At 39.8% G+C, this 25,158-nt stretch overlaps 4 protein-coding genes across 4 annotated transcripts; 2 read left to right on the top strand and 2 right to left on the bottom strand.

The window, feature by feature from the left end:
- Positions 1-599: 599 nt before the first annotated feature.
- Positions 600-1,713, top strand: LOC6626597 (angiopoietin-related protein 2). Its single transcript, XM_002048997.4, has 3 exons — positions 600-827; positions 885-1,484; positions 1,538-1,713. The coding sequence occupies exons 1-3, from the start codon at positions 640-642 to the stop codon at positions 1,653-1,655; spliced, it is 906 nt and encodes a 301-aa protein (XP_002049033.2). The 5' UTR covers positions 600-639; the 3' UTR covers positions 1,656-1,713.
- A 1,364-nt stretch (positions 1,714-3,077) lies between these two features.
- LOC6624935 (putative gustatory receptor 59b) lies at positions 3,078-4,488 on the top strand. The gene is made up of 2 exons (XM_032437409.2): positions 3,078-4,074; positions 4,134-4,488. Exons 1-2 carry the CDS (start codon positions 3,124-3,126, stop codon positions 4,299-4,301), a joined length of 1,119 nt encoding a protein of 372 aa, XP_032293300.1. The 5' UTR covers positions 3,078-3,123; the 3' UTR covers positions 4,302-4,488.
- Positions 4,489-7,762: 3,274 nt separating this feature from the next.
- On the bottom strand, positions 7,763-8,044 carry LOC138911307 (neuropeptide-like protein 31). Its single transcript, XM_070209572.1, has one exon. The coding sequence runs from the start codon at positions 8,042-8,044 to the stop codon at positions 7,763-7,765; it is 282 nt and encodes a 93-aa protein (XP_070065673.1).
- A 4,571-nt stretch (positions 8,045-12,615) lies between these two features.
- Positions 12,616-16,739, bottom strand: LOC6624937 (ALX homeobox protein 1). The gene is made up of 3 exons (XM_002049000.3): positions 16,022-16,739; positions 13,192-13,382; positions 12,616-13,100 (listed from the first exon to the last, which is right to left on the bottom strand). Exons 1-3 carry the CDS (start codon positions 16,365-16,367, stop codon positions 12,771-12,773), a joined length of 867 nt encoding a protein of 288 aa, XP_002049036.1. The 5' UTR covers positions 16,368-16,739; the 3' UTR covers positions 12,616-12,770.
- Between the last annotated feature and the right edge of the window lie 8,419 nt (positions 16,740-25,158).

The raw sequence follows: 25,158 nt of genomic DNA, 5'->3' as shown, positions 1-25,158 counted from the left end.
TTAAGATATTTCATAGGCGTCTGCGGTTCACGGCCGTAGCACATATCCTTGCCTATACAGTTCCAGCTTGACATCCTTGGAACGGTATAGTATTTACTGCTACAATTGACAATGGTCACAGAAGTTGGCGTTTTATTGTTCAACCCAATATTGTAAGCTGGCCAAAGATCAATTAGATAGTCCAGAACCGTAAGCCCCAGAAAAAGCACTATAATAAAGCCCACATCGATCTGTATAAATGTCAGTGGACTTTCCATTGGATAAGAAATGTTGACAGTTCGGATTTCCAAGAACGAATGATGTTAGTAGGCAAAGGTCTGTTCTTTTATACAAATTTCAGGTAAAATAATTTATTTAACATTATTTGTGAGATAAAGGGTGTGCCAGGTGGCTGCGTTACCTGTTAAAGGGATTGACAAGTATTGAAATGCTCATAAAATATTAATCTGTTTGTATTGGACAAATTAACAACAAGTACTGAACATATTCATATTTAAAAATACTTACATATAATCAACGGGGACTTTGCTGAGCAAAGAAATAAGTATGCTGATAAGCTTCAATTTTTGTTATAATAAGCTCGCTTATAGCACATTTTTTCAGTTTTGAGAGATTCACTAATCAATCGTTATTGCTAAAATGCTGCTTAAAATTATTTGCATAATATTTGTAGTACACGTATCAGTGTATAGGTGTGAAGAGAATAATGTACACAATCTTGGAAAACTGGGCAACTTAACAATCAAGTATGGAAATACGGCGGAAATACATTTTCAAATAATAGACCCTAGCAGCAAGTTGCTGCACTCAAAGATCGAAGCATTGCAGTAAGTATTCCAGGTTGATATTTTATGTAATATCCATAAAATAGTTTATATTTTTAGACTTGAACAGTCCAAACTATTCGCTGAGCTTACGGCGAAAATTGACAGATTGGTATTAAGCAATTTGCAGCCAGCTCAGTTCCCGGGGAATTGTGCGGAGGCAGCAGCACTTAGTCGGCGTAGTGGTGTTTATCAGATTGTCATACCAGCCTATAGTGTGCTTCCGTTTTTGGTGAGTTGTAATGAGGATACACAGAATGGCGGCTGGACTGTTATTTTGCGGCGTGAGGATGGAAGTGTTAATTTCTTTCGCCATTGGAATGACTATAAACATGGTTTTGGAAACGTCAATGGCGAGTTCTTTATTGGTTTGGATAAGCTGTATGCTATGACCAAAGATCTGAACCAAGAACTACTCATTGCCATGGAAGACTTTGCCGGCCAAAAGAAGTTTGCAAAATATGAGCGATTTGCGATCGAAAGTGAAACAAATTTCTATGCTTTGAATACATTGGGCGAATACTCCGGAGATGCTGGAGATTCCTTAAGTGGACATCTAGGAAACAAGTTTTCAGCACGCGATAAGGATAACGATCAATATGAAGGCAACTGTGCTGAAATATATACAGGCGGCTGGTGGTACAACAAATGTCACGCAAGGTTGGTATATCCTTGATATCCAAAAATAAGCATACTTATTCATATTTTTTCAGTAATCTAATGGGAAAATATAATGAGTCCACATATGGAAAAGGCATAAATTGGCTTCTATTTTCTGGCCATAACGCCTCATTGAAAAATGTACAAATGATGATAAGGCATATAAGATGACATATACACATATAAAACTGATAAAGTAGTGTGCTTAAATAAATATAGAATTTCTAAAACTATTATATGTATTATACACATGTGTGTGCATTCTGGGAGGATGATAACGACATATTTTAAATAAACATCAGCGAATTTTGACTCGGGTATATATATTTTCCTTATCAGCACTTGTTTGGTAAAGCTTTAGCCATATTTAAATTCATTCACTCAGCACTTAGTTTCTTTAGTCTTATGCGATCTGTGCTGATTTTAAATACATATTGGTGTTCATTGCGCAAAATGTTGCTGAAAATAACTTGCACAATATTTTTGTGCTCAAATGTGAAGATGAGAATGTGGAAAACTACACAGTCAAATATGGCAATTTAATCGAAGAAGCATTGCATTGCAGTACTTACAGCTGGAAATGTTAAGGGGAGCTTTTGAAAACGGTTCGTTTTTCAAATCCCAAAATCACACAGAATGGAACAAATGAGTCAAGGAGCCAACACAGTTCCCCGGCAGCTGTGCACAGGCGGCGGCTTTGAGTCGTCGGAGTGACGTTTATCAGATTCTCGTACCTGGCTGGCATCCGTTTATAGTTAGATGCGATAAGGAGACTCATGGCGGAGCATGGGCAACGGTCTTGAGGCGTGAGGATGGCAGCGTTGATTTCTCTCAGTTTTCGAAAGATTTTAAAAATGGATTTGGCAATGCTATTGGCGAGTTTTGTATACGGTTCGAAAAACTGCATTTCATGACCAAAGTTGTGGAACAGAAATCACTCATAGCAATGGAGGACTTCAAGGGACAACACAGACTTGCCAAGTATGATTGGCTTGTTATAGACAACTAAAAGAAAGCCTATAAAATAAAAACATTGGACATTAATAACGATCAGCATGCAGAATACTGTGCTGAAAAGTTCACAGGTGGCTGGTGGTACAAGGTGGTACAAGTGCCATGTAAGGTCAGTTATTATTTCTATTGACGGACGCTCAGCCGTAAGAGCTTTGACTATATAAATATAATATATATAAGCTACAACCGAACTAATTTAAAATACAATCCATTAATTATATAGTGACTATGCATCTGCGACGCTTTATGGATCAGCGATAGTATTTAATTAATTATTTAAAGATATGTGTATATTTGACAGCAATCTGATGGGCGTATATAATGACAGCACGTATGTAAAAAGTATCAATTGTCGGGACTTTACGAGTCACATAGCGTCATTAAAATGTGTGCAAATGTTGATAAGGCCGATAAGGTATTAGGCATACTCTATCTCTTTTTAGTCTCTTTCAATATAAAAGCGAAAAGTAAACAATAAATTTGTGAATACAAAATATTATAATTGGCTTGGGATATTCATAACGTGCTAAAGGCATCGATAGCAGCACATTAGGTAATTAATCGTACGGAAGGGTAACAAAATCAAGGAAAACCATACTCAGTTCTGAGCTGCAGCCCGTGCGAGATGGATCGAAAGCGACTTCTGCAGTGGTATCACAATTACGCTCTACTCCTGGGCGTTACCTCGTACAGGTTGGTGGCCGGCAGATTCCGCCAGACCTGGCTAACACGTCGCTATGCCCTGTTTATGAATACTTTTGAGATTTTAACATTGCCACTGGTATTCTGGATGGCAGCACGATACCTTGAGTTGGTCAGCTGGTGGCCGAATTTTATTACATCCACCAGCTATATACTGAACGCGGTTATCTATGTTACCATAGTCTATACTGTATTATCGCGTGGCAGACGGGACAGCGTTTTGGTGGATGTGGAGCGTATTGTCGCTAAGGTGGAACGACATGGCTTTGATCAACGCAAATATATTGGACGCTCTCTGAGTTACATTTTTTACCTGAAATATGGAGCAGTGCTGTACCAATGTTTGTCCGGCTGGGTGATGACTTTAATGCTGCCCCATGAGACAAGGTGGAAGGCTTTAATAGGCAGCTTTCTTTATGGCAATGCCATGAATATTCCAGTTATTGCCACCCAACGATATTTTCAGGCTCTGTGGAGCTTAACATGTTGCTATCAGTATATAAATATTCAACTGATGGAAATAATTCGATCAGCGCATGCGAGAAAGCCAACTAGCGTTCACCTGGCCGAGTTACATAGGCTGTGGGCTCTGCACGCTTTGCTGGGACGCTGCACTCTGTGTCTGAACAGGATCTACGGATTGATGATGATAGCAGCGCGCTTCTACAATTTCATCTCTAGCGCATTCAATTGGTATTGGGGTATGCTCTTCTACTTTGGCATTGATGCCCCATTGTATCTGCTCGTTTATGGCACATTCAACTTTTGGATACGTCTGATTGACTTTTTCCTATTGGATGACATGTGCGATCTGGCTATTAAGTACCAGAGCTCTCCTCATGATGCCGTGAGTGAAGGCTATTGGTTTCAGGAGGTGGCTGAAAAGGCTTATCCAATGTGTGTTTTATATTAATTAACTGTGTATTGTTTCAGCTGAATGTCTATTTACTCTATGCAAGTACTTCGAGGATAAGTTTTTCGGCTTGTGGCCTCTATAATGCGAACAGGAAATTCTGGTTCCAAATGCTGGGCGCCATTGTGGGCTATTCAATACTCTTGCTGCAATTTCATCTGGTAATGAGGGACAGTTATAAGCTTTAGAGCAGTTGTCTATTAAAATAAATGTTGAGTGCGCTCTTACTCACATATTAAGGATTATAACGCTATTTAAGCATTTATTTTTTGTTAAACAAAAAATAACTCTCAATTCTTTTGTGGTGAAATGAAATGCCCTTAGTAATATTCACTTGCTCTCCATTGCCATTTGGCTCTCTAAACGCCCATTAATAGTTTTTCCGCACACAAGTGAATTAAGAAAAACGGTAAGAATATTGCTATTGTGGAAATTTCACGCTCACGTTTTGCTTTGCTGCGATATTTACAATATTTTTTTTATTTTTTAGCATCAGGCACTACAACAAAAACAATATAGGGTATCGGGGTGGTGTAGGAGCCAATAATTTCCTGCTCGATAATTTCCAAATGAATGCGTTTCGCAAATAAATTTTCCTTTGACAGCAGCAAAGCGTTGAAAATTTAAAACGAAATCACGTTTTGCTGTTGCATACTTTTTGGCGTATGCACATCTGCTCAGCATGTACGTGAGAAAAGTTATGTTATACATACACACACCCAAACCTATGTACATACTATTTATACATTTTTGTATATATTTTACTGTTCGTTTTTGGCTGAGACGCAGGTGAGCAACGGTGTGGCATAAATAAAATGAAATAAAATAAATCACAACATAATTTCCGCAACAAATTCATTTTTACAAAGCGCTGCATGCAAATCTAATTCCTTTCGTTATCGAACGTGTCCAAATTACATTACATGGACTTTTTAACTCTTCTTAGCAGACAAACTTTTAAATTGAAATCTAAGTTGTTTTTTGTACTTTAGCATTTTTGGAATTAGCTCTTCATGTTTGTATAAATGTTTTTTCAGACTGGACTTTAAGGCTTGTCTCTTTTTGTTAGAGCTTATTGTGATGCTTAGTTCATCTTTGGGACACGTTCCCTACGTTATTCTCCAGTTAATTGAACGCTTAGTTTCGCTTAGTTTTTCTGGGCTGTACTATGAGGTTAGCATAGTTGTGGAACTAGTTTGTGTTCCTTTTAAGTAAGTAGTTACTTAACAGATGGAATCGGATTGAAAATCTACTAAAATCCATTTAAATTAGCATTCACATGTCAACACAATTATGTTGGATAACAAGGGCAACGATTTATGTGCACGTGAAGAGGGCTCAAGTTACACAATGCATACGCACTCGCACACATATACACACACGTCCAAGTACCGGATGCGGTGCTGTTGGGTGGTAGGCGTGGCCCGGAGCTTGGCAATTGTCAAAATTGCCGCCATAATTCACGTGTTGCCAGCAGCAGAAACAACAACAACAACAACAATAAAGTCAGCATCGTCATTCAATTGAAGCAAATGCTCAAAATGTAAATTACGCACTGATTTACATTTCGATTGACATATTTTAGGCGAACTGCTTGTAGGACTGCACCCTCTGGTGGATCCACCCTTTGCTTGTCGCCCCATGCATTGGCAGTAATTCAAAAATAAAAAACCAACATCTTATCAATCCCAAAAATTGATGTCTCTGACGTGCGTTGACAGACAAATGCGTACATGTCGCATAAATATTGAGCCCAAACTGAATCGGCCTAAAATTGAGCCAGCTCTGATCATAACCACGTCTTTACAAAATTTTAGAGGCTCTGTCTATCTTTGTTGCAAAAAATCGTTGTACTTTGTAAAATGTTAATACCTTTGTGGCGGGTATTATAAATTTGTCGTGCGATGTGTAATGTACAGATAAACACATCATACATATAAATTCTTAATTAGTGTCAACAACTGATTCGATATAGCCGTGTCTCTGTCCGTCTTTTTGAACCGTAATGATCGGTTGAATAATCTTGCATAAAAGAAAGTTGTTTGTGTCCTAGACATTATTATTAAATATTATTACTTATAGAAAACATTCACAATTTTCAATATATCGTAGGCAAACTCTGCGAGAATATTAAAACTTCGACGGGTCTCTCCCATCTTTGTGCGTACAGCTCGAGGCCATTCCATTTGTCCCATACATAACAGACAGGCGCTGGCCAGGCAGTCGTCATTAGTCTGGGTTTCTTATTGGCGGGCTCGCAGATAGCACGACAGCCAGGCATCATAAAATGCTGAAAGGACATAAGCGCGTTATTATATTACGAATTTGAAAGGCGAAGTGGAGCTGGTGCCACTTGAATGCAGAAGCCAAGAATGCGAGCCGGCACAATGGCCGACCTGGACGGACCTCAATGGTAACGCCGCGACATTTTGAATGGCACACAGCTGGTGGCCAAGCCGTGACCGGGTGCGGTCATCAGTGCAACGTGGAGTCGAACGTAAGAGCATTTTGAATGGCTTGACTTGCATTTTGTCGTCCTTGTCGTTGTCCTGCGCATAAATTCCAAAATAACAATATGGCAGGAGCATCATGAATGCTGCGTATGTGAGTCCTGGACACGGACAAACTTTGGGCCGGCAATGCAATAAAAGATGACAGGCCAAAAGTTTTAATGATGCAACAGCAGTCGTTGAACCAACTTGCCTGCTGTTTCGACGAAAACTTTTAGCTCTGAATAAGTTTATAAGACACAACAAGTTGAGTCCACTCAACTGTTCCAAATGCTCGCGGACATTTGTAGGCGCTACCAAAAAGCAGGAAAAATATTTAAGAAATTACAAATATATTTGCCATATTACATGCTTAGTTGGAGCCTGGCCAAAAACACACGAACCTAACAAAAGCAACCCATGAGTGGATGGGGCATTGCAGCAAGGATAACGCTGTATCCGGCAAGCGTTCACAGAGCTGCCTTGTGCTTGTGTTTGTTCTGATGCTGTTGGCTCCCATTTGGGTTAAAAAATGTGTGTCAACTCTGTTGGGGCTGTGGGAGCAAAGTGAAAGTTCATTTTGGCCAGCAGCCGCTGCAGCAAAACTTTTATTTTTTCCGCTTTAAAATGTTTGTGGATTGTTCATGAAAAGTTCCTTACTAAATGCACCTCAACTCTCACACACACACTCATATACGCACAGAGGCGACTGTTTTGTTTTCAAGTGCAAAACTTGACACCAACTTATGATGGAATTCCATTCCATGCCACACCAGCAGTGCCAGTGCCCAAAAGAAAGCATCCAAGTAGTAAAAACTTGCGCCAGACAGCCGCAAAAATGTCTAAAACAAAAGAAAGCAAAAATAACAGCTATCTTTGGCACGTCGAAGTTTAAATACCCTTGTTGACATGTGACTCACGGTTGTGTAGATATGTGAGGTAAATTGATGATAGCTTTCAGAATATATATAATGATGTCGGCAAAGCCTGCTTATTGCTGCATTCCATTTCACAAAATCAATATTCCCCTTTTAATCTATTTCAATGGACTCAGGGTATATAACAAAATAGCGTCTGGCAGCAGCAGTAATTTTACTCTAACATTCACTTTATTTAGCAACTTAAATTTATGACTACGAATTGGAGTTAACTAATGGTTCCTAGCGGCCATAGAAGCCACCACCACCACCTGAAGCCGACGCTGAAGCGGATGCACTGGCACTGCCTCCGCCGCCGCCGCGATATCCACCATAGCCGCCGGGGAAACCGCCAAGGCCACCGCCAAAGCCACCGGGATAGCCGCCATAGCCGCCCAAGCCGCCGTATCCGCCTCCAAAGCCAGGATAGCCGCCTCCATAGCCACCATATCCAAACTGTGGCAGTGCCTGGATCACGCTGAAGAGCGCGAATATCGCAACAATGAAAACAATAGCAGCTCGCATTTTATGCTCTGATCTCAAATCGTATCTACTTTGAAATGTGCGTGTCCACTTCAGATGTGGCCTTTTTTATACTAAAAGTTAGTCTGATTGCCGGCAGAACTGGATCTGTGGACGGGATCATGAGTGTGTTCGCATTTCAAATTTCATTCTTATTAATTAATTGATGTAGGCCCCCCTTTGGAAACCGGTTGAGGGTTAAGGTTTTCGCTTGGTGGCAAATTTGGGGAATCACTGTGTCTACCACTTTGTATTTTTTGTGTATAATATATTCAACTACGCTTTGTTCGTTTTTGTTTATCACGTTCATATAGGTAGTCACACGTACACAAAGACGTTTGTAAACAAATGTTAATCAACCCATCAATCGGGTTTCTATAAATTTCCAATTTCTATTTGAAGAGCTTCTTTTTTGTTTTGTTTTTTTTTTGTTTTTTTTTGTTTTGGCGAATCGTTTTGTTCACAGTGGCTGGTCGAAATAAAGGTCATCTTGATATTGTGTGAAATCATTGTCATTTCCATTCCTTTCTATATTTTGCAAAGTTTTTTTTTTAATTATGTGTGATGATCACCTAATATGTTAGGCTTACTCAAACATTTATTCGTTAATTCGAACAGTTGAACTTTTAAATATGTTTTTATACTATTGTAGGCATGAAAAACCATAGAATGCTAGGTTACGTAATTCTAATTCAGAATTTTAGTTTTACCAAATTTTAAATATGCAACACAAAAAAAATTTTTCCAGTCCGAAACCTCCGCAGGGTTGTACCGATATCTTTACTCCAGAATGGAGTCAGATTTGCTCTGGTGACTTTCCAGAAGACCTTCAAAACGAATATAGCGGCTATATGTTGGAGGATGGCGATCCTTACAGCGTGTTCCAAAGTGATGTTAAGCCACAAATATATTTGATTGTCTTTCGCAACAAAAAGTTTGCGAAATGTTTTGCACTGGATATTCTCACTTCCCTTACATATAGATGCGTGCTATCATCTGGGGTACCGGTAATGATTAAACTCGCAAACAGTCGCATTACATGCGTGAATTATGCCTTTAAATTGGCCGATGATTTGGTCAGCGCCTGCCTCGCTTCAACTAAGTATTTAAACGAGATTTCTGTAATTATCTTTACTGAACAAGAAGCATCCCTTACTGGTGGAATCATACATAGTGGCACATCCTCAAACTTTATTTTGAGTATCTGGATAATATCGTTATTGGTGTTGATTTCTATACTTGTTATCTTTCGCTTCAAGTAGTTGCAAAAATGTGTGTACAGATACGTTAACAGATTAACAACCCCATATTTAACAGATGCAAATAAAGGTTAAATGCTACAGGTTACAAATAAGATTTTTATATACGAGAATCTATATCAATGATTAGCTCGTTCTGCGTATGGTCTACGAGAATATATAATTTTTATCCGGTCTCCGATGTTTCCGTTATTAATGGGTATATAGATACGAGTGGATAAAAACTAAAATGTAACAGTTAGACCTGATATGCAAAACTTGCACGTATACACTAATTGAATTAGAATATATTTTTATACAAATACCATTTTGAACTGGGCCTTGAACTATATCTTATATGTTATGTATGTGATACACTCCCAGGTGACGTCTTATTTTGACAGAGCTCATTGGCCGACTGAAAAACACATTGTGGTGTATTCGTCATCAAGCACATGCCCAAGTATCTCGGCAACGGTAGGAGATCTCATCACCCTCATCATAATATCTATATGGATTGCAGTAGCTGTCAAGGAGGCTGCGGCTGCGCCTTTCATGTGACGGCACAGAGGGCGCACAGAAGTGGCTCTTGTCATGGTTTCTCCCTCTGTCAGGCCCGTGTCAAATGCACATGTGAGGCCTGCTTGTGTCCCTATCCAACTATTTTGATGTGTATGAATAATTGCTTTTTAACAGACGCAAAATTATCACCCATTTATTGAGATTGTCAGCAATGAGCTGGGTTAATGTGTTTGTTTAGCGTTTAACTTACCTGCCATTTATTTGCCTTACATTGGATCCAGAGTTGAGTAGCACAAATTATATTCTAAAAATAAACCAATATAATATTCTCGGAAATGCTTTTCTAGCTGCACTCAGAAAATGCCTCAAGTTCCACTTGAGCCAAATATGGGTAAACGGGCAAGCGAATTGTTTGTCCTGGAATTCCGTCAAGACATTTGATTTGACAGAGCTCCAACTGCCTCTTGTAATTTCTCTCTCTCTTTTCACATTCTCTCACTTGTGTGTGTTCCGCAAAGTTTTGCAACATGTAGCATGTCAGCAAATGTCGTGGCTCGGTTAATTTGCCATCCCCTTGCGTCTTGTCTGCAACTATTTTGCCGCATCGCAAAGGAACAAAACGCATTTTTCCTTTGTGCTGCCTCTCAAACAATATTACAATTTTGTAAATATTGTAAAAATGTTTAAGGCAAATACACAAGCGACACTCATCGCTCGTTGTTTCTCCCTTTATCTGACTCTGACTCTTACCCTTTATGCAAATTAGTTGCAGATATCGCTTACATACCAAATGTTAATTTGCATTTTTTATACCCTAAACGCATTGAAACTGGGTAAAAATGGGTATAATAGTTTTGTGGAAATGTATATTACAAGCCGAAGAAAGCATCCCCGCTCCCAAGTATATATAATCTGGATGTGGATAACGAGCTGAGACAATCTGTGAACGATCTCGATCTTGATCACGATTTAGGAAACTAAAAGAGGATAGACTAAATATTTAACATACACAAAGTACTCATTTTTTCTTGTATGCATTCTCCCAGTACTCTCGGAGAATAAAATAGCTACATTCACAACCCCAACTAGGTAGGTGTTCGTATAATATACACCAAATACGAGAATTTTCTCTTGGTATTCCTACAAGCCTTCGAAATTTCAGAAAGATCGGACTGTAGGCATCCAAGTTAATCAAGAATGCTCTTACCAAACAAAGCTCAGCTTGTGGTTTTGAAGGAGCTAGAATTTTCATAAAGGCATCTTTAGGCTTGCTTCAGGGTGTCTCCTAGTCGACTGCTTTCGAGCAGATCCCTTTTACTTGTTAAAGTCTGTCAAGCTGGCTGAAAAAGGAATTTTTATTTACATTTAAACTTTTACATAGTACTTCTAACCTTTTGTCTATTAAGCACACACACACCGGTGTGTGTGTAGCAGAAATTCCCTGAATGTCACCTTATTGCTTTGTGTGCTTAAAAAAGTAAAAGCTGCTTCTATAATACATACTTATTTATGTATGGAGATGTGCCTAGGCTTTACTGTATGATAAATTAGATGGGCTTTTTAGAGATTTGCAGGAATTCCTTTGGGCAACTTTAACTGCGGCGCCTTTAACTCTTTCCACAACGTAAATAGTTATTTAAAACTCAATCTAAGTTTCATATATTACTTGAATTTACCTGCTTGCCGTTGCTGTTTGAGCGTTGTAGTTTGTATTTATTATGCCAATCTGTCTTTTTAATTGCGTTGAACACCGAGTTGGCCACAATCCTAATGTACTTGAATGGTGTCGGCACTTTGCCGATGTGTTGTGGCTTTGAAAACTTTGCTTTGGCTTTCCCTTTGTTTGTTTGCCGGTTTTCTTCGACTTTAATTAAGTTTTATTATATAAATTTACACATGCGGATAACAGACACACACACACACATGCACATACACACACACACCAGCTTAAATCTTGTAATCATATGCATGTGCTTGTATGTGCGTATGAATTTTTAATTAATTCATCTATCAAAGTAAATAATTAAATCAGTAATGTTAATTTGGCAAACCAGTGACAGCTTTATAATTGAAAAGCTTAAAGAATTCATGATAGGGCAAATTATGCATAGTTGATGATTATAAATTGGCTGTATTTTTTGTTTTGCTTGTTCAGAAAAGCATTGGAATATACGTACATATATACATACATATATATATATATAACTTGAGTTTGGCTTGTGAAAACTTGTATATAACCAATTTATGAATGTTTTATAAGCTGAGGTGTTTGGTTACATATAATATAATAATAAAGTATGGGAGAATAACTTGAATTTGGCTTGTGTAAATCTTTACATAAGCAAATTATGAATGTTCCATTAGCTGAGGTGTTTTTAATATATAATAAAATAATAATATACATATAAATAAGTAGAAGAATAACTTGTCTTATGCTTATAAAAATGCTAAGTCTTGAAACATATTTTAATATGCGCTAATTATAATATGGACACACCATAAGCTGAGGATTATCAGTTTTATTGAAATTCAAGCCTAAAATTTCATCTGGAAAAATCTTAAGTCAGACATTCTTAAAATCCGAGTCATTTTTAGATACTTATGAATGAAATCAGTTGCCCAAAAACAACTGAACCGAAAGCTGAAGTGAACCATTTTACTTTTACACAGATGGTTAAGTTCAAAATAAAATTTGTTGATTTTTAGATTGTAATCAAATTTCTCCTGCAATTTCTCTATGAAAATATGTTCGAAATGCAATATTTTTGGTATAACGGGCAATGAAAAATTTTTTTTGCATTTACATTTGTTTAGTTTAGTGCATCATATTCGATTTAATGTTGTATAAATATAAATATTAGTCAGGTAAAAATCTGTTAAAATACATTCTATCAAAAATAATAATAATAATGCAATTTAGCTAATTAAAATACATTTGAATTTGTGTAGAATCTCTGAGGGAGCTTTCATCAGAGCGACGGATATGTGCTCTTAGCATAGTTGGCAGCCACACAATAGTTGGGCGCTCCAAAGAAGGAGCAAACGCCATTGCTACTGCTTGGATTTGGACCAAATCCACCATAGCAATTTGTATAGTTCTGGCAGGAACGCAGCTCAAGTGGTGCAAAGTTCAGAGCGTAGGCACCAGGAGGTGCACTGTGTGTCAGATTTGGATACTTGTGTATATTGTTGGGCATCGGAGCAGGCACTAACTGTGTCGCCGTATCCAGAAGAGGGCGGCCGATGCTGACGCTGCGCTCATTGCGACGAAACTTGGCGCGGCGATTCTGAAACCAGACCTAAATGTGGGCGATGCATGGTTCAGCTTCAGACGTAGTCGACAAACTAAGTAACCTTAGCTTATTTATTACAATAACTCTTTTAGCTTACCTGTACACGCGCCTCACTTAGATGCACCTTGGTAGCTAGCTCCTCTCTGACAAATGCGTCCGGGTAATGGGTTCGCTCGAACACCTTCTCCAGAGCCGTCAGTTGAGCCGAGCTGAAGGTGGTGCGGTTACGTCGCGGCTTCCTTGAGTGCCCCGAGCTAAGATTGTTGGGGTAATCCACGGCGCCGCTGCCTGCAACGGAAGACAATTGTGGAATCATTAAAGAAAATCTTTTACTTTTATTGAGCTACGTCGAAATGGTGAAATTTTGATGGCAATGCAAGGCTGCCTCATAAATAATCGATTAGAGCGTATAGTGTATGGAATTAATTTGGCAGCCAAGGAATTTTGGTTTTATGGATGTGAACACATTAAAGTTTGCATACTAGTTGATCCTTTTGCTGGCTTATTGTCATCAAGGAGGTCATAAACAAATGGCATGGGTCATAAAATATATTTTCAACAACATCGTCGCGCCAGCTGTCTACTAATTTTAGGTGCCCAAGCGATGGCAAACAAACGCAACAAATTTACGATCTATTAATTAAACTGAAAGTGTGACATTAAACAGCAATAAGCGAGCATCAACTTTCACTAATTGATTCTCAGTTCAGACGTTGGCTAAGCATTTTGGAAAACGTTCTCAGAAATATTATACATATATATTTGGAAAATAGACATACATATATAGCGTGGTATATAAAAGCAAAAATACAACAATTTTCTTATTGAGAAAAGAAACTGCTAATTTTCTTCAAACATCTCGTAAACATATTTGAGAACTTTCTTTTGCCTAAATTGGTAGGTCTCTTACTTAATCCATCTATTAACATGCATAACCTACGGAGCTCTTTGAGCATCAACCATATTTCTCATTACTTAATCATTTTCATATTAGAATTTTATGGCTTACTTAGTAATATTTTGTGCATTCGACTGAGAACCGCGTTATATACTCGTATATATATATAAGTATGGTGCTCGTAAATGATAAATTTGAATTGAAATGAGCTGAGAATTTATGATATTATGCGCACGCATGCAAAAAGCAAATGAATGTACATAGATTCATACATAAATTTATACATTCAGCTAGCATGGATAGATATGTATGGATGTATGTATGTGATTTATGTAGGTAGTTGCATCTGGCTGCACATTTCTGTGTGTGTGTGTGTGTGTGTGTGTGCGTGCGGCGAACTCATGCATGTCATCTAGGTGCCATATGTGGGCGACATTCGCTCATTTATGCCGCCGCCAATTGCACATCCAAATGGATGACAGCGTCATCCTTGTGCATTTTTGCTGCTGCTGTGGTTAAGACTGAGCTGCCGTTTCATATTTGCCCCCTTTAGCCAGCCAGCGACCCAACGGGCAGGTTGTCAACATTAAAGGCGCTCCTTCTGATGGCGACATGTCGTCTCCTGGCCTGGTTGTAGTCCGTGTTTCGCTTGTCAGCGGCATAATTTTCTATGAAATATACGCGTCTCATTGTCATTGCTGGCAATGGCAATGCTATCAGAAGCGAACAGCTCTCAATCGCTGGCCAGTCACAACGTCTTTTTTGCCCCCTTTTTGGCTGCATTTCCGACGGCAGACAACACTTCAACATTGTCAACATGACAAAACGTAATCAAAGCTGACATGATATTCCCTCAGAGGCCGCATGCCTTTGAACAACCGAAGCGTCCAACAGCCCAGCCCAGTGACTATATTTTCCAAGTGGAGCATAAAACGAGCCAGCCCTATCCCAGCCAGTCGCAGTTGCAGTTGCAGTTGCAGTAACAGCCCCTATCCCGCGTGTGCTGTAAATGGTTGAGACCAGAGGCGTGTGTTTATTTTTATCATTGCTCGGATTGTAACATGTGCCAGTCTCAGTTGGACTCCCCTTTCTCTTTGCGTTTCCCATGGCCATGCCCTTCTGCGTTTGGCGCACAAATCTGATTGAGGTTTCCCTTTCGATTTCGAGATGTTGTGCTTCGTTTTTTATCTTGCCTTCTTTTTATTTTATTAAGCTGCAACTGTTTTTTTTTATCGCTCGTTGCTCAATTCGCTGGCAATTCAAATTAAACATCTCGTTTTACCCCCCCACCTCCCTTGGGACCTCATTGGGCACTGCAGTTGTTCTTATGGAGTGCCTGGCATACTACACACAGCTCGCTGCTGATCTACGATGCAATCCTGTGGACAGCTCCGCTGACAAATTGAGACAAATGGCGTGGGTAAAAGATTTGGTTGGGTTAAAAAAAAAAAAGATTACATGAAATGTATACCACCCTGAAGCAGACGTGGGGTATGTAGAGTTGATAAAAAAACTATAAACTGCCTTCAAAATAAGAAAAAATAAGAAAAGATCGGACTTTTGCAATATTATTTAATAAAATCAATCGATTTAAAATATTTTGGGAAATTAACATGAATTTGTTTTCGAAATAAAAGAAGCAAGCTAGTATAAAATTGTATTTTACCCATGTATTTTATTAGTGTTAAAACTACCTTTGAATGAAAATATTTACAGTTTGCAATAGTTTCAGCAGGAAGGGCAATTAATAATTCCAAAATAAAAATGTTTTACTAACAATTTTTAAAAATATGACAAATTAAGCCATGGTCTAGAAAACCAGTAATTCAAACCGGTCTACATGTGAGCAATTGTGTTCGAGCCGTTGGCCATGTTTTAAATGATGAGACATACTTATAAATCAATACCTAAATCATTTATATAGCACGTTCTACTGTGTGCTTCAGCTAGCACAATACTGCATATACACACTAGCCTGGGACTCGAACTTGAACTCTAATTATAATTCAATTATGCGGGCAGACCTTACCAAAGTTGTTTGACAGCTCCATGGTCAATTTGCTCTTGCCAAACGCATCCTGTTTTAGTTCAATGAGATTGTCTACTGAGAAACGATGCATTTTGTCTAGTTCTCTGCGATTTGCAATTTCCTTGTCCTTGGTATAGCCTTCCTGATGCAGCTTCTGTTCCAGCTCCACAGTTTGTGGCTGTGCGGCATATGCAGCATCCACGGATGATAAGGTGTGTGCTGCAGACGCTCCGGATCCGGGTGCGGATGCAGTGGACGCCACCGACGGCATTGTCGTTGCGGCATAATAGAAATTGCCGGCATTACCGACGGGTATGGAATGCAGTTGCTGCTGATAGTTTAACATGGTTGGCAAATTAAATATAAAACTTGTTAAATCACTTGATCAATCACTGCTTTGGCTAATTGGGCAAATGCTACGCCGGTGACAATGATGATGATAATGCTGATGATGATGATGAGAGCAGAGGAGTGGCTACACAATTCAATTAGTCGTGCGAATTGTGCGAATAAGACCGTTGAAAATTCTTCATTTGTCTGTCTAATTGGCTGCTGATTGAATTAATTTATTTTCTTTTCTTTGCACTGCATCATCGGGGGCATCCTGCCGCGAACTTGGATAATTGGATTAGCACACAACACATAAACGAGTTAATTACAATAATTGTCGCGACGATACTAAACCGTGCCAAAGTCGTGTGCCCACTGAAATTAGCCTCAAGATGTGAGCGGTCTCCTCAATTCCTCGACATCCACACACACACACACACACACACACACACACACACATGTTTTCACTTTCTTGGCGATGAGCATCTGAAGCATGTTCGCTCTCGTTCTCTCGCACGATCTGCTAATTATAGCCGCCATCTGCCATTGGCTGATCCAACCAGATCAACGCCTGCATCCGACATTTTGGTGGGCGTTGCTACTGGGAAACTCAGATGAAATACGAGGTGAAAAGTAGCAACAAGGTTTGGGGCATTTAAGTAGCAATAAATACCAATTAGTGGGCAGTAGCTGCTGGTACCGCCCGCGGCTCTACAATTGTCCTTGTTGGGCATCTGTTGTTGGTGTCGCTTGTTTGTGTTCCATTTTCGCAGGATGCGTTGCACCATGTTCTTGAATTTCGTGCCCGGCATAAATCTTGGTATCCACAACATTTGTCATTCTTGTGAGCTAATTTCCATAACCACAACATGATGCTAATGTCTCAAGCCATTGCCCAGGCATGTTGCATATGTGGCAGCGAGTGAAACGTAGGCGGAACTGCCAGTTAAGTGCATTATGCGGCTGTTGTCGGGTCTCAATTGCAGTTGACACAGTTCTGTTTGCCTGAAGGTGCATCTATTTGCTGCATGATAATTGATTTCGATGATATGTGATCAACATTTACAATGCTGTTTATGAGAAGTTTGCCTGGTTTGTTGGGTTAAGAGAGTCTGAGGAGGTACAACCTATTTCCGCTCTACAATTCTTGCATTTATAAGCACGGTTACTTTATCTACGAGCCAGTGATTAACATTCAGCTCTTTAACTTACATTTGCTCATTAGATGCCAGCATGGGGCTGCAAACTAACATCCGAAATTCTAATATTTCTAACATTACCGCATGAATCGCACTCCTCATACGTTTTGCTTCCCTTAAATTGAGCTGTCACAAAAGTTTATCCAAAGTACTTGACACTCTACTGCGGTAAGCATGCCACCTACTGCCTGCCCTCGAAGACCAGGCTCCAGCTCATGCTCAGGCTTGCCAAATTATCTCACGTTTACGTGTGCAAAGTTCTTGAGGAATGTTGCGGTGTGTATTTTTAATAAAACTTCAAAGTTTTGCGCTACTTGCGCTACGCTTTACAATGTCTTTCCGACGTTTTTCTTCAGTTTCAGTTTTGAAATTCTTTGTCACGAAACATTTCTCGCGTGCAACTAAAAGAAGTTGGCCAGGGCAAGGGGTTTTCTCATCCATGTCTTGGCCCGAGTAATACGTCTTACCTGAACGCACACACACACACACAAACAAAAACAAACAGACTCACACACAAAAACAGAAATTCTTCTGGCAAGTTAGAAATTTGAGCAGACACTTTTAATGCTGTCAGATAGCAGAAAGTAACTGCACTTGGCATGGTCACAGGTAAGTATGGGTAAGTTGGAATGTTTCAGACAACGGACAGGCATCTCAATAATACAGTGGAATGCTCATGATGTTGAATTATATGGCAAAGCGCAATCATTTATGTATATGGCAAATATGCATAGAAATTTTATTCAAATTTATGCAAAAAAAAAATTGTGGTTGTCTTGCCCAAAAATATGCAAGAAGTAGAGTTTTTCTATAATTTATCAAAAGAAAATTTCCATTTCTGCTGCCGGCTGATTATTTTGAAAGGCACTTACTATTATTGAATGCACTTTTTGTGTTTATTTAAAAATAGCAACGGAGAAATATGCATTCAAGAAAGGCACATGCAAAACTTTATGACTTTCTTTTGAATACCACAAATAAAGAAATTTCTAAAAGTTCAACGCATCTAACATGTAATTATTATTCTTGCTATCAAATACATTTAATTGGGAAAGTTCCCTTCAAATTATTCATATTTCACAAGTCTGCACATGTTTTGCAATTTTCATAAATACTCCATTATGGCGACTAGGGCAACGAGGTGTAGTAATAGAGGGGACTGCCACTGGCCATGGTGACCAAAACCACATTGTGGTGTTTTTCGTGTTGTGCGGTTATGGGGCATGCAACATGGCAAAATAAATTGCACTTCACGAACAAACTGCATGTACAGATGTGTGACAACAGATATGACGACGAGAATCATGCAACACGTTGAGCCCCAAGCAAAATGCTAATTAAAATTTCGCTCAAGTGCGAGCGAGACGACAACAGTGGGTTACCCAACACTGGGAACAATACGAACACCAAAAGCAAAACCAATACCAATACCAATCTCAATATAGCTGCACAACGACATCGATTTGCATAAAATTAAACAAAATGGCACATTTTCAATTTTGGTCGCAAGGAATCACAGCAGAAAGGAATTCAAGCGATAAATATTCAATGGCCGTTGACGAACACTGCCTGATGGAGAAAAAAGTAGGGGCGGGGTGAGAAGAAGAAGGCTACAGCCTGTTGACCATAAATGTCCAAGCGGTGGTTCACAGCTTCAAATGCCAGGGCCTGCACTCATAAATTATGCAAGCGATTTTAAAATTGAACTTCCTGCTCAGTTCTCCCCTCAGCTTTTCTCTGTTCCGCATGGTCAGATTGGCAAGACTGAGACCAAAAAGGCTTGCTGACCCAACTCAGAAGGCTTCCGAAAATCACGTTATGTGTTTGTATGTGTGTGCGTGTGTGTGTGTGTGTGTGTGTGTATGTGTATGTGTCTGACTAACCAAATGGATATGTGAACGGTTGAGAGGGGGGCGACTCTTAACATGCTTTTAAAACTTGCTCCTTCCGTGGGGAATGAAACATTCATGTGCTTTATATACTTGCCCGGCCTATGTCACAATAAAAGTCAAAAAGCTTTTCGTGCCGTAATTAATGTAAATCCCCGCACCCGAAATGCGTGCGTTGCATCTGCAGGACGCCAGTGGGCGCCACAGTGTATGCACTTGTAATTGATTTTCTGTTTACGCACTCACAGTATGGTTGATGTCTCTGTGTGAGCGTGTGTGTGCGTGTGTGTGTGGTATGTCAAACAGCACGCTTCCTGTGTGCTGCTTCCGGTTATTTCTTGTTATTATATTTCATTGCCTTCGTCGTCTCTGTAGCATTCGCAAAGCAAAAACAAAAAACTTTTCAATGAAAAGGCGCAGTACAAGTTTTCTGATAGAAATGAGATTGTTACAGATGGGGATGGTATTGTATAGGGAGCAGGGCAGGGGGGGGGGAGGGGTGGCTAGTGGCTTCTTGGTAGTGGGGCATATGCCAACACTTGTTTTCTGTTAAGTGATTTAGGCAAAAGTTTTTACCCTTCGCTACCCGCTGGCTGCTGTCAGCCAACGTTTCGTTTTGGCATTCGTGTTTGGCATTTTGGTTAGACGACACGCTCGACATGAAGCATGGTATGAGAGGTATGGGAAATGAGGAATGGAAAACGGTGCGGTGTATAGCTGTTGGGTGGCGGTTTTTTGAAATATCGGAAATGTTTTACAAAACTTTTGCCAGCTATAACTTGGTTCACTGAATAGCTGCCACATAATCGCCGTCAAGTGAAATTCATTTTCTTGACAAACAACATGAACTTCAAAGACCACGTCTCCCGATGGCCTTAGATTACCCCGCGGTAGTCCGCAGTTCCATTTTCAGTACACGCGCTTGTTGCTGTCTCTTCCGACAAGGAAATTGAAATGCTACGTGTGTGTGCTACATTTACACCTTGCGGGGCGTGGCTTTGCTTATTAATTGTGGCTGTAAATTGATTTAACCGTCAAATTAGAGCTAGTTGCTGTACGTGCCTGGCGCAGCCTGGTCTAGTGTATAGCTCGCTTAAGTCCTTAAATCTCTTGAGTATCCTGTTCTATGGTATTGTAAAATAAGTGAGCAGATTTCTATGTTCATTCGTTTAATTGCTGCATATTTGTTTGCCGATAATAAAATCAAAATCTCTGCTGCTGTTATTGCCATGTCATTTGTTGATTGCAAATTTCCAATCAATTTGTATCTACTACGTTTTGTTATACCCAATATTTTCTCAAAATGGGCAAAAGGAGTGAGTGTGCTTAGGAGGCAGAAAGACACTTCTTCAACCAACACTTTATTAAAACAAGGTTTCAAATCGGTTGTGAGCCTGGAATTTTATTTACATTTTACTATGAACTAAATCAGACTAATTGTCCAAAAACAGCTTTTCTGACAGTTGAATCGATTCATATCTTTTCTGAGATGGTTTGATTAATAAAAAACGACTTTTGCGGATGAGACTCTACACCACAGCAATTGAATATAAATAGCCAAACTTAGCAAATGCCCATATTGAGCCATTATCAAGTTCAATTTGAAAGTATCTACTTTAATTGTTTCATTGTCAACAGAGATAAATGTGAGTACAGGGTATCTGTTAGTAAATTCTTCTCTAATAACTTTTACTTGTTTTTCTTACCGTTTGCTGTCCTTTTTGTCAGCTCAGCTCAACTCAGTCAGCTGCAAAGTCAGCGCCATTTAAATTTCGCTCACGTTTGCTAGCGAATGAACTGCAGCCAAAGAAATAACACGAATGGAAAATCAACGGATGCGGATGTGTGGCCCCCAAACCAGGGACTCTGACTGCCACTGGTTGCTGGTAACTGCAACGATTGCAATCAGATGCAATTAGAGCGCCAATCCCTATCACGGGAAAAGAAAAACATATAAGCGTAGAAGAAATGACACTGAATTTGAATTTATAAGAAAAAAGTGCAAGTGATTTTTAGTTTTAGCTCTGCTCAGCGCTATTCGGATTGGGGTCAAGTATTCGGATGAGTGCCTATGGTGAGGCTGAAATATTGCTCAAAAACATGAGTGTTGACAAAATGCAATTATTTTAATGTGCAGCATTTCACATGATTAATTTGCCTATTGATATTAGATTGGAGTGGGCTGACGAGTACGGTAAGCCTTTTGACTCTGTCCTATAGCCCACTTGTTTACCAGGCGAACGGCCCTGAATCAAAGAACAGCTTGTTGCCATTCTGCTTGATTTATTTTGAGTGTGCAGCACTAAGATCTTTTTCAAAACAAGTATGTTTCGGCATTGTTTGCTTAGATCTTTTCCAGTACACTTCAATTTTAAATGGTTTTCAATGTGAATTAAGTGAGTGGAAGTAAAGAATTTATTAAATTAAAATTTGCTTGCGTCAAAATAAGTGCTTTTGAATTGTCTGAATAGCTGTCCATTTCAACACTCAGTTATGTATAGAATTTCCGTCGCATAAGTTGGCATAAAATGACATTTCACCTACACTTCAAATATGTTGTCCATACTTAAAGTTATGAAAACCGGATGGAAGAGAGACAAATAACCTTGCTATCCTTCTCACACACTCTCACTCTTTCTCCTACTCACCGCCACTATCACTCCCCTATTACTATTACGAAAATAAGTTAAGCGTTGTAGGCAGTACCTTTAGTATATGAAAGTTGCATGTGGAGGCTTCCTAACAGAAAGCGTTGCTTTTAAAGTTGCGTCTGAGCTTGGACAGATAAAACGATTTTTTTTTTTTTAAATCTGCTCACTCTTACATTGTGGATTCGAGATGCAAACGATTCAACTCGAAGTGCACTTCATAGTGCTGCTGCTGTCCGTATTCAAATTGATATCCACGATGGTTGAAACTCAAGACATCGACATCGTTATTTTATACCCACTCAATGCAGTGCTAGCTAAGCATGCATTTAATGCTGTCCGCAAACTAATGAGTAGGCGTGGCAGCGTTACCAAAAATACCTACTTTAACCAGCTCAGCAGCGCATAAATCAAAATGCAGCAACTTTGTTGTTGCTCGGTTTTCTTCTTATATGGGTGGGAATATTTCATGTGCAGCGCTTAGTGAAAGCCATGCCCACCAAGGATTAGGCCAGGATGATATACGTTCCGCGCGCGTGAGCAGATTCCGCATCCAGCTTTACGCCATAAAGGTAAAGGTATTTCGACCCGCCCCCTTGCCTTTTTATGACATCGCCCGTCAAGCTGTCCTCCATTGCCGTTTCGGCGAGGGCACTCGCTGGCGTTGATTGTGTGACGCCAGTGCCGCATAAAGTCAGCGCCAGGTGGCGCCAATCTCGGCATGAGTGTGTATGTGTGGGCGTGCATGTATATATCTGCAGGTGTCTCTACATTAAAAGCCATAAAAGATTCATAAAATGCATTTCGCACGCCGAAACCAAATATGCCGCAACATTCACGACGCCACATCCATAAATACGAGCCCATATAGTACGGTAGCAAGCACCCGTACAGCCCTGAACACAGACATAAATTTTAAAGTTTGTAATGTGCAGGTGTTCATAAAATGTATTTACGAGCGACGGCTTGTACCGATGTAAGACGCAGATACTTGTATGAGCGGTTCTTAAGAGGTTTTCCCCAATGATGGCCAGTTGCCTGGCAACCCTAATGAAAACGCTAAGAACACCAAAAAGCCTACCTAACTTAATGCACACATTAACTGAACTATAATATAAGCTTTGTTTACTATATTCATGGCTTGTTAAATGAAAATATGAAAACTTAAATGCGCTAAGAGAAATCGCTAGGGGAAACTTTATCACGTACGCGACATTTGGCAATTGCTGAAAATTGTGCACAAATTATATCAATTTCGAAACGTAATCATTGAATCTTATCAATTTTCTCGGCACCCCACGCTCATCCTGGCACAGACATATCCGGCCAGGCGGAGACGTTACAAAATGTGAAAATCAAATATTTATGATACTTTGAGCAAAATTTCTGGCCTTCGGCAAAAGCAAACTACAAATTTTCTTTTGACGCCATGTCTTTCGCATTTCTTTTTTGCCCTCCTCAAGCTTGTACGTTGTATCCACGTTTTTGCCTTCGGATTTATGTGCGTGCCTTTTGGAAATTCAATTTAATTTTCAGTTTTTCTAGCACGGGCCATGAGATTTCCAATGCATTGCCGCCAATGCGCACCGGGTCGCGATTGCCTCGCATATTTTTTATGAGTATGATTCGAAATTCGAAGGCCTGCGCATTCAGTCAGTTGTAAATGTTCGCCGCGAACTGCGATATATGCCAAACCTATTACATTTTGATAATACAACCTGCCCAAGCTTCGCAGCTCTACCAAATCGGGTAAATAAATGACTTACATATTCTGAAGCATAAATGTTATCCTTGCAATTAGATATTTATATTACCTATAGAACCCCCTTTTAAGTGCTTGCTATCGACTCAAAAGTGAATTCCAGTAATAAGTTATTTTTGCATTGTAGGTTGTACGGCCAACGATCACCAATCAGTCATTACAAACAGTTTTATATATATTAAGAATGTTTTTCGCTTTTAGAGAGCTGAACTGTTTGCATACTTGTTTTGACATCGGCAGCAGTGCAAATAAGTATATTTGCATAAGGATCTAGCTATCTGTTTGCCACTATTGATTACAAAGATAAGGCAAACGTTTTCCAACCAGCTGAAAGCCCATTTGACACTCTAAGCCCGATGCAAGGAGGCAAAGAAAAGCAACTTCGTCTGACCGCTTCATGCAAAGCATTTGTACATATTATTACAATCGGGCCAGTTTACGGGACATGGTACTCGGATACTTTGGATACACATAGATAAGCCCCAATTGAAGTTGCATTTGCCACTTGAACGAGGCACGCATCCAACACCAGCCACCAGATGCCGCATACCCCTCCAACAAGTGTTGGATGGGAACCACTCAGGGTGCTGGTTGTTGTCCTTGTCGTGCTGTTGGTTTTGGCCTCTGGCTCTAGCTTCCAGCTGAAGACGCTGCAATGCATTATGCTAAAATGTCATTGCGTGCTTATTGGCGTTACGCCCGTCTGTCTACCAGTTGGCAATGCATATTGCCTTCCGGATGAAACAGCGACTTATGCTAAACTGACAGCCAGCAGCAGCAGTCCTGCCACTGCCGGAATGCTCGTGCAAAATTGAATGGAAGCTCGTTTATTTTGTTGCCATTTGCCATTTGTGGCAAGGAATTGACGCTCTATCGAGAGACGCTGCGACAGGATTTGTCAGTGTCGTTGGGCAAGGACAAGTTGCCCAAGTTATAAATGCCTGGCAATCGCAACACAAAGGATTCCCGCCAAAGGCATTACCATTACCACAACCTCAACCACAACCATTTCCGTGACCGTATACAGATGCCAGCCACTGTATAAAACGGCCATTATCGGTTCGCTTGCTCGCAATTACACATGCCATTGACACAGATACCGTATATGGTGTGGTATCATATGATACGTACCCTTCATTCTGGTGCGCTCACTCATTATTTTGTTTATTTTTCTCTGTTTCGTGAACCGCCGAGACACCAAAGGAGGACACTGCCTTGGCTACAACTACAAAATTCAGGCATGGCCCAACTTCAAACTGTCTGCCTGCCTGTCCAAAGAATATTGTGTTTTCTTTTGTTGCCTGTCTCT

Source organism: Drosophila virilis, chromosome 5 (assembly GCF_030788295.1).
Source record: "Drosophila virilis strain 15010-1051.87 chromosome 5, Dvir_AGI_RSII-ME, whole genome shotgun sequence".
Lineage (NCBI taxonomy): Eukaryota > Metazoa > Arthropoda > Insecta > Diptera > Drosophilidae > Drosophila > Drosophila virilis.
This window is presented reverse-complemented; position numbering and strand designations above follow the sequence as displayed.

Coding starts and splice junctions, on each gene's coding strand:
- LOC6626597 (XM_002048997.4), top strand. CDS start 640: ATGCTGCTTAAAATTATTTGCATAATATTTGTAGTACACGTATCAGTG. Junction 828..884: donor TCAAAGATCGAAGCATTGCA/GTAAGTATTCCA, acceptor TTATATTTTTAG/ACTTGAACAGTCCAAACTAT. Junction 1,485..1,537: donor TACAACAAATGTCACGCAAG/GTTGGTATATCC, acceptor ATATTTTTTCAG/TAATCTAATGGGAAAATATA.
- LOC6624935 (XM_032437409.2), top strand. CDS start 3,124: ATGGATCGAAAGCGACTTCTGCAGTGGTATCACAATTACGCTCTACTC. Junction 4,075..4,133: donor AAGGCTATTGGTTTCAGGAG/GTGGCTGAAAAG, acceptor GTATTGTTTCAG/CTGAATGTCTATTTACTCTA.
- LOC138911307 (XM_070209572.1), bottom strand. CDS start 8,044: ATGCGAGCTGCTATTGTTTTCATTGTTGCGATATTCGCGCTCTTCAGC.
- LOC6624937 (XM_002049000.3), bottom strand. CDS start 16,367: ATGTTAAACTATCAGCAGCAACTGCATTCCATACCCGTCGGTAATGCC. Junction 13,383..16,021: donor GGAGCTGTCAAACAACTTTG/GTAAGGTCTGCC, acceptor CTTCCGTTGCAG/GCAGCGGCGCCGTGGATTAC. Junction 13,101..13,191: donor TAAGTGAGGCGCGTGTACAG/GTAAGCTAAAAG, acceptor GCCCACATTTAG/GTCTGGTTTCAGAATCGCCG.